Genomic DNA, 9,694 nt, shown 5'->3' with positions numbered 1-9,694 from the left:
CAGCGCATTCCTTGCCAGTGTTTGTGCTGCCCTCCTTACCTCTTTGCAGGATAATAATAATATCTCCTTTCCTTGTTTCCCTTATCTCCTTGAGTCCTTCCGTGAAGGTGTGTATTTTTGTTTTGAGCCATCTGATGGCACTCCAGTAGTCTACCTCCTCTCTCGGGTATTGTACCAAGATGACTACATCGCTCCTGTATCCTTCACCCCTTTTGCCCTTGTTCCATCCTTCCTTCCTTGGTAACTCCTCGCTTCTTGTCTCCTCCCTCCTTTCTTTCGTGCCTGTCCTCGCCCTGTCTTTGTTCCCTCCGTTTTCGCCTCCGTTTTTTCCCTCGTCGGCTTGACCCCCTTCTCCGCTACTCTTCTGCTCCTTGCGTTTCTCTTCCATCCTTCTTTTCTCTTCTCTTACCTTCTTCACTATTTTCCAAATTTCGTGCTCCTCCTCGTCCCGTCCGCTCCCTCTTTCGTCTCCTTCTTTCTTCCCCTCCTTTTGGCTCTGTTGTCCTTCACTCTTCTTGTTCCCGTTCTTTCCTCCATTTCTGAGACAATGTCCCTCTGGCATACTCGGTTCGGTGAATCGATGACTGACAACCTATATAAAAAACGATTGAAACCTATAGAATAACGTATTACCAGAACATTTATACAATTTTGGCACGTTCGGATACATAAATTACAAAATTATTGAAAATTTTTCGTTCCGCATAGTCGGTTCGGTGGACCGTCCGTGTGACGTCGGGCCTCCGACGTTGACATAGAATATAAGACACGTATGTAGCCATAGAATATAAGATATGAATATAAGATACGTATGTAACCATAGAATATAAGACATGTATGTAACCTTAACCGTAAGACATTATTCACGCCATGTTTAACCATAGGTTATCATATAGAGATAGGGAACAATATGTAAGCAAGTAGCGTAGGAACCGCTCGACATTCCTTTCCCCCAAGATAAGTCCTTTCCTCGAACTCAATCCCATAAACATCCTCCCGATAATCCAACTCATAAACATCCTCTAACCAAATTAATCATGATACCCTTATCGACAACAGACCATAACATCCTCTCACGACAACTCCTACATCTCGTCTTACAAACATCCTTCAAGATAAACTAATCAGAATATCCTTATCGACATCTAGCCATAACATCCTCTTACATCAGCCAGAACCTTCTAGAATGATTTCCTTTGTCCTCAACCACTATAAAACCCAGCTCATTCCGTGTCACCCAGAGTCAGTTGGCGCCAGTCCGCCCTAGTCTGCATACCGGTAACCTCAGTCCTAGGTAATCCCGCCTGAGGCCCGTCCAGTCATCCAGTATCACATCAGCCCAGCCTGATTCCTAGGGAGTCGTAAACGACTACCCATTTCGTCGAGCGAGTAAGCATAAGAATATATTATAAAGGAACAATACACATATCTACCTATATACAATCGAGGATTTATTATTGGAGAATATACAATTATATAATTATACTGTTGTCTTCAATCTTTAATACCTGCACGATTTGAATTATACTATCGCAACCTCCGAGCTTCCGTGATAAATCACGCAAGACGAGCCTAACAGCTACGGCGAGGACATAGAAATACTTCAACGTCTCCAACGACAGCTGCTTCCACGGGACCCAGGGCCACGACGTAAGCCGGCGAGCTACGCTAACCCGAAAGCTGAGCGAAATAATTAAAAGATACAGTCAGCGAGGCGAGTGAAATAGCGTATTATTTCACTGGACACCCCTGGCCGTAACATCTGAGCGCGACCAAGTACCACCGGCATAGTCGGTTCGGTGAAACGATGACCGACAACCTATATCAAAAACGATTAAAACCCATAGAGTAACGCATTACTACAACATTAATACAATTTTGGCACATTCGGATTCATAAATAACAAAATTATTGAGAATTTTTCGTGCCGCGTAGTCGGTTCGGTTGACCGTCCGAGCGCGACCAAGTCCCTCCGGCATAGTCCGTTCGGTGAAACGATGACTGACAGTCTATATCATAAACGATTAAAACCCATAGAGTAACGTATTACTACAACATTTACACAATTTTGGCACGTTCGGATTCATAAATACAAAATTATTGAGAATTTTACGTTCCAAATAGTCGGTTCGGTGAACCGATGACTAACAGCCTATATTAAAAACAATTGAAACATATAGAATAACGTATTACAAGAACATTTATACCACTTTGGCACGTTCGGATTCATAAATAACAAAATTATCGAAAATTTTTCGTTCCGCATATTCGGTTCGGTGGACCGTCCGAGCGCGACCAAGTCCCTCCGGCATAGTCGGTTCGGTGAAACGATGGCTGACAACCTATATTAAAAACGATTAAAACCTATAGAATAACGTTTTACTAGAATAGTTATACAATTTTGTCATGTTCGGATTCATAAATAACAAAATTATTAAGAATTTTTCGTTTCGCATTGTCGGTTCGGCGAACCGATGACTGACAACCTATATAAAAATTGCCCAAAGCCGCTAAAAGAACGTGTTTCTAGCGTCTCTATACCGTTTTGACACGTTCCGATTCATAAATAACAAAATTATTGAGAATTTCTCGTTCCACATAGTCGGTTCGGTGAAACGATGACTGACAACCTATATAAAAATTGCGCAAAACCGCTATAACAACGTGTTTCTAGCGTCTCTATACCGTTTTGACACGTTGGGACTAATAAATAACAAAATTATTGAGAATTTTTCGTTCCGCATAGTCGGTTCGGTGGACCGTCCGAGCGCGTCCAAGTCCCACCGGCATAATCGGTTCGGTGAAGCGATGACTGTGACGTCGGGCCTCCGACGTTGACATAGAATATAAGATACGTATGTAACCATAGAGTATAAGACACGTACAGTGAGTAACTTTAATATTCGCACACCACAAAATTTTTATTTTGTTGCACTATAATTTTGTTCTTAACTGGTAAAAACATAAATAGTTAGGTGTAATATGTAGGCACTGTGTCTCGTTAACTATAAGACAAGTTTTATTTACATCACATCTAAAATTCGTTAAATAATACGTGTTAAATAAAGCAATGTCTAATTTTAACGTTACTTTAATATTCGGACACTTTAAAGTACAAGTAATTTTTTCTTTAATTTTTATATTTAACAAGTCATTTAATATCTTGTAGGGTAACCTTTTTGACTAATAACTTCCTTCAGACGTTGAGGCATGTTACCAATTATTTTTTTTAGGTATTCGGTATTAATATTGTTCCATTCTTTTTTTAATCGTTGTTTCAACATTTCTTTTGATGTTACTGGAGTTTTTCTAATTTGTCTTTCCAATTCGTCCCATAAGTTTTCAATAGGGTTTAGGTCAGGTGATTGAGGTGGAGGGTGTAATAATTTTGGACAATTATACAACAAATATTCTTGTACAATACGGGCCTTGTGTTTAGGATCGTTGTCTTGATAGTATTTAAAAGTATCGGCAATACCCATTTTCATTGCACTTTTATGTAAATTATTTTTTAAAATGTTTAAATATATATTTTTGTCCATAATATTGTCAATAAAAACTAATTCGCCCGTTCCAAATGTTGAAATACATCCCCACACAAGTACACTTCCACCACCGTGTTTCACAGTAGGTTTTGTATTTTTAAATTTAAATTCTTCATTCTTCTTTCTCCATACCATTCTTCGTCCATCTGAACCGAAAATATTGAATTTACTTTCGTCGCTAAAAATAACGTCATTCTACCATGTATCTTCCTTTAAAACAAATTCTTGTGCATAATTTAGTCTCTTCTTCCTATTCGCTTCATTTACAAATGGCTTTCTTCTAGCAACTTTTCCGTTGTAACCACTTTTTTTTAGCGTCTTGCGTATGGTTTGGGGGTGCACCTTCTTCCCAGTCTCCATCAACAGTTCATCCGCCAGTTTTGGAGCACTTAATGAAGGATTTACCTTTACTTTTCTAATCATCTTCCTTTCATCACGAATATCCAACTTCTTTGGTTGCCCTTTTTGTGGTATAGACTCTATCTGGACTTCTTGTTTATACCTTTTAATTATCTCCTACTGTGCTCTTACTCAAATTCAGCATGGCGGCAATTTGTCTATACGATTTTCCATTCGCGTTATGAAAAATAACGAGTTGGCGTATTTCAAAACTGGTATTACTTTTGCGTGCCATTATGTTATGTGAATGTTCTGAATATCGAAACTAAACTGATGCTTTCGAGGCTTAAAGCTCTTACATACAGACTAATACGTTTGTAAACAAAACACAACCTTCGAATTCCGAAGTACAAAGTATTATAAATGTTTCTGCGTCCTTGTGTCCGAATATTAAAGTAACGTTAAATTTTGACATTGTTTCATTTAACATGTATTATTTTCTGAATGCTGCAAGTTATGGGAATAAAATTTATATTATTATTAACTACATACGATACTTCGATAATGTATCTGAGCACGCATGATCTTTGTCTGTTGTTAACAAAATTACAGTGGGACAAAATAAAAATGTCGTAGTGTCCGAATATTAAAGTTACTCACTGTATGTAGCCGTAGAGTATAAGACATGCATGTAACCTTAGCCGTAAGACATTATTCACTCCATGTTTAACCATAGTTTTAGAACATATGATATTCCATTTGTATGCGATGTTTAACCATACGTTATCATATAGAGATAGGGAACAATATGTAAGCAAGTAGCGTAGGAACCGCTCGACATTCCTTTCCCACAAGATAAATCCTTTCCTCGAACTCGATCCTATAAACATCCTCCCGATAATCCGACTCATAAACATCCTCTAACCAAATTAATCATGATACCCTTATCAAAAACAGACCATAACATCCTCTCACGAAACTCCTACATCTCGTCTTACAAATATCCTTCAAGATAAATTAATCAGAACATCCTTATCGACACCTAGCCATAACATCCTCTTACATCAGCCAGAACCTTCTAGAATGATTTCCTTTCTCCTCAACCACTATAAAACCCAGCTCATTCCTTATCACCCAGAGTCAGTTGGCGCCAGTCCGCCCTAGTCTGCATACCGGTAACCTCAGTGCTAGGTAATCCTGCCTGAGGCCCGTCCAGTCATCCATTGTCACATCAGCCCAGCCTGATTCCTAGGGAGTCGTAAACGACTACCCATTTCGTCGAGCGAGTAAGCACAAGAATATATTACAAAGGAACAATACACATATATACATATATACACTTGAGGGTTTATTATTGGAGAATATACCGTTATATAATTATACTGTTGTCTTCAATCTTTAATACCTGCACGACTTGAATTATACTATCGCAACCTCCGAGCTTCCGTGATAAATCACGCAAGACGAGCCTAACAGCTACGACGAGGACATAGAAATACTTCAACGTCTCCAACAACAGCTACTTCCACGGGACCCAGGGCCACGACGTAAGCCGGCGAGCTACGCTAACCCAAAAGCTGAGCGAAATAATTAAAGGATACAGTCAGCGAGGCGAGTGAAATAGCATATTATTTCACTGGACACCCCTGGCCGTAACATCCGTGTGACGTCGGACGACCGACGTTAATATTAGGAATAAGACATATTATATTATATTATATTGTATTAGTAATAAGGTATATTATTCATAGTTCATAAGGCATATGTAACCCACATTTTACTGTATTTTACTGTATACTCGTTCCTCATGTAATCATAGTTCGTAAGACGTATTCAACCGTATTTATCGACACGCTGTATTATATGCGCAGCGATTAGAGTTAGGAAACATATATGTATTCATTTAGCGTAGGAAATCACTCGACATTCCTTTCCCATCAAACCATCGATCCTATTCCTCGAACCTTAATCTTACAAACATCCTTTCTCATAAATATTCTTTAATTTCTTATCTTATAAACACCCTCTCGACATAAATCCATTCGTCGAATCCTAATCTTATAAACATCCGCTTGATAAATTCAGTCACTCTTCTTATCGATACTGTAAACATCCTCTGAAACCAAAACTCCTTTAGAATATCACGTCTTATAAACATCCTTCAGATAACCAATAGCCATAACATCCTCTTGCGTCAGATCAGAACCTTCTACAACAATCTCTCTTTGTCCACTATCAGTATAAAAGCCACCCCATTCCATCCGCCATATCTCAGTCTGCTTACCCGAAACCTCGGAGACAGGTCATCCTGCTCCAGGCCCGTCCATAGTAATACAAAGTCACACCGGTAACCTCGGAGATAGGAAATCCTTCCCGAGGCCCGTCCAATACATATATCCAACAGTGATCATACCAACCTAGTCTTGGTTCCTATTCCTTCGAGTGAGTCCAACCCTGAAACACGAGCATTATACAACAGAATTATTATACAACGAACATTATTATTGAAGAATATACTGATATATAATTATATCTGTCTCACCTTCTATACGACGATACCTGCACGACTTGATTTCGTTCTAACCATTATCCGAGCGCTTATGCTAAAGCATAAGGAAAGACAATAATTTGCTGCATGGAGGAAGAATACTTCAACGTCTTTTCACGGCTATTCCACGGGACCCAGGGCTTTGACGTACGCTTGAGAGCCACGTTCACCCAAAAAGCTGAGTACAAAAGAGAAGAAGCGGTCAACGACGCGAGCGAAATAAAATATATTTCGCCGAGAAATCCTGGCCGTAACATTCGTGCGCGAGTAATTTGCTCCGGCATAGTCGGTTCGGTCAAACTATGACTGACAACCCATTCCAAAAACCATTGGACTCGTTAGAGTAATGTATTTTTAGTACTTCTGTATGGTTTTGGCACGTTCGGATTCATAAATGAGGTAGTTATTCAGAATAAATCGTTCCGCGCAGTCGGTTCGTTGAGCTACCTTTCGTTTTCGCTCTAAGATCCGTCACCGGTACATTCGATTTCGCTCTAAGTCCTCTTCGGTTCTTTCGAATCGATGAAACGATCACCGACAACTCCTACAAACGGCAATTTTAATCGACAGGAGAACATTTTTCAAGTTTATTCGCTACGGTTTATCACGTGCGTTACATTCAGGTTGAAATTAATAAATGTTTATCGTTAATTCAAGTATAAGCACAAGTTCTGGCAGCGTATTGTTTTTCGTATACGTGGCTTAAATACAAGTTCTGGCAGCGTATTGCTTTTCGCATACGTGACTTAAATACAAGTGCTGGGAGCGTATTGCTTTTCGCATAAGTGATGTGAAGACAAGTTCAGAAAGCTTATTGCTTTCGTGATTCGTACCGAAATTTAAAGCTTCCTGCGGCGTATTGGTTTCTCTCTCTTTTTGTAACAAATAACGAACGTTCTGACTCGAACGTTTTTACATGAAACGGAATGGTAGAGTTCTTTCCTCTCTCCTGTTTCTCTTTTCTTTCGCCTTCTTCAATCTCATTTCTTACTATATATTATTATGTATATATGTTTATGTATATTTCTTCTTTGGGGTCCTCGCCTAACCGACAAGACGAATCCCCAAGCATAGGGCTGAGTCTCAACAGATCGCAGCGTGGTAACTGCTCTACCGAGTACAACACCCCGCCAGGTACCTAAGTCGTCTACAGACGATTCCGAGTCTCGACGTCGAACTTGAAGTACCCATGATCGACCGTTAGAGCGCCGTGGTCGTCGTATCACGCAGGAGTTATTATTGGTGATCGGCTCGCAGGCTTTCAACACCACTCTTATACGCTTGGTTCAAGAATACCGTGACAACCGGGTCGAAACCACGGTGCACGCGTTCCGCCTTACCTAGTAAGTAAAGAAACTATGAAAGTAGTGGTATTTCACCGGCGACATGACATCTCCCACTTATGCTACACCTCTCATGTCTCCTTACAGTGCCAGACTAGAGTCAAGCTCAACAGGGTCTTCTTTCCTCGCTAATTTTTCCAAGCCCGTTCCCTTGGCAGTGGTTTCGCTAGAAAGTAGATAGGGACAGATTGGGAATCTCGTTAATCGATTCATGCGCGTCACTAATTAGATGACGAGGCATTTGTGTAGTAAAATTGTTTATTCACATAAACTTATTGTCCATGAATCCGCATGGAGACGGTTACAAAAAGTTTACTACGCACGCACGCCGGGGGATTAACATATATAGTTTAAAATAAAATATGTGAGTTTGACGGCTTTCAAACTTAGCCGCCCACAGCCGGCAGTTACATGACTGAGGGCTGTGGAATGGGCGCTGAGCGGGTACTCGTTGAGAGCGACGGACTTCGTTAGACGAACCGTAAGAAAACCTAGACTGCGAGAGAGTCAAGAATATTAGAACATAATTGTAAAATACAGAAAGTCCGGCAATTTGTGTTGGTGCAGGTACTGGAGCCTAAGAAGTGATAAGTTGGATATTAAAGTGTTTTATTTCAGTGTTATACTGCAACAACACGTGTCCGTTCTTTCCCTACTCCAAACCCGTTACCATAATTAAGAAGCCTTAGAAGAGGCTTACAAATACAAAATAAAAATGAAAATGAGAGTTGAACAAAAGAAAAAGAAAGATATAATTAAATTAGCTATGGTATTTCGTAACACAAGCAAAAGTAACTAGAAAGATTTGATTAAAAAATTAACAGTGAATAGTAACAAAAATAATAATAATAATAAAAATAAAAGATAATAATAGTTGGCGGAAGGCTTATCTTATTTCATTTCTATTGCAGGACACCTAGGTTGCCGGTAAGTATAATACAGTATTGGTAAGTATTTCCTATTAACTGGTAAGTATTTTGCTATTCAATTGATATATTGATATATTAGTCTAATTCTGTTGTATAATATTCTTTTTTTTCTGTTTCAGGTGCTGTTCAACTCGGACGTCTTCTTCTGTAGGGCCAGAGGTGGTGTATTCGGACTGTGGTCATCTTATTGAATCGGGCAAAATTCAGGTAAGATCCTAGTAGTACTCTTGTTGTTAACCCTTTCATTTCTGCTTTAGTAATACCCATACTTTTCAGGTACCCGTGTGACTGGGTGGCCCAAATACCTCTCCAGGAAATCGTAGCTGTGGAAATAGTAATTCTATTGTAATTAATGTTATGTATTCTTGCTATATACCTTTTTATATCTTAATTATTCGCATAGTAATTCTTTTTTTTCTCGTGTGCTTCATTTAGAATTCTGTATCCTGAAACTATTTGTATATCAACTATTGCTGCTTGGTCTTCCTTGATTGCTACAATATCCGGTTTCCGCATCCCTTCACTGGTTGGTATTTTTGGCTCTTTTATTACTTGATATCCTTTTTTATTTAGGTTCTCAGCCAGTTTATTCGCAATGTTGTTATGTCTTAAAATTCTACCTCCATGTGTCCGATGACATTGTTGTATAATATGCGTTGTTGTTTCCGGGACCCGACATCCACCCCTACATAAACTGCTTTGTGTAGCTCTCCTGTTTCCCCTAGTTGTCCTTATCCTAGATGGTAGTGCATTTATTCTAACTTCATTGTACTTTATCCAGTCCCTAGCTGGTATTGCTACCCTCCCGTCAATTATCCAACTGTATGAGGCGTCCACATTAGCAGATTCCCTCAGTTCATATCCGTCCGTTTGTTTATATAATTTAGTAGCCCATTTACCGTCATCCTCGCTGTGAATCTTGGCCCATCTATATTTCCGCGTAATGACTCCCACATTCGTCACTTCCCTTGCTAGCCTTAGTGTTGAATT

General features: G+C 39.5%; 1 protein-coding gene across 1 annotated transcript; it reads right to left on the bottom strand.

The window, feature by feature from the left end:
- Nucleotides 1-3,740: 3,740 nt before the first annotated feature.
- On the bottom strand, nucleotides 3,741-6,145 carry LOC143266309 (uncharacterized). The gene is made up of 2 exons (XM_076541847.1): nucleotides 6,030-6,145; nucleotides 3,741-4,047 (listed from the first exon to the last, which is right to left on the bottom strand). The coding sequence occupies exons 1-2, from the start codon at nucleotides 6,143-6,145 to the stop codon at nucleotides 3,741-3,743; spliced, it is 423 nt and encodes a 140-aa protein (XP_076397962.1).
- Nucleotides 6,146-9,694: the final 3,549 nt, after the last annotated feature.

Source organism: Megachile rotundata, unplaced genomic scaffold (assembly GCF_050947335.1).
Source record: "Megachile rotundata isolate GNS110a unplaced genomic scaffold, iyMegRotu1 scaffold0190, whole genome shotgun sequence".
Taxonomy (NCBI): domain Eukaryota; kingdom Metazoa; phylum Arthropoda; class Insecta; order Hymenoptera; family Megachilidae; genus Megachile; species Megachile rotundata.
This window is presented reverse-complemented; position numbering and strand designations above follow the sequence as displayed.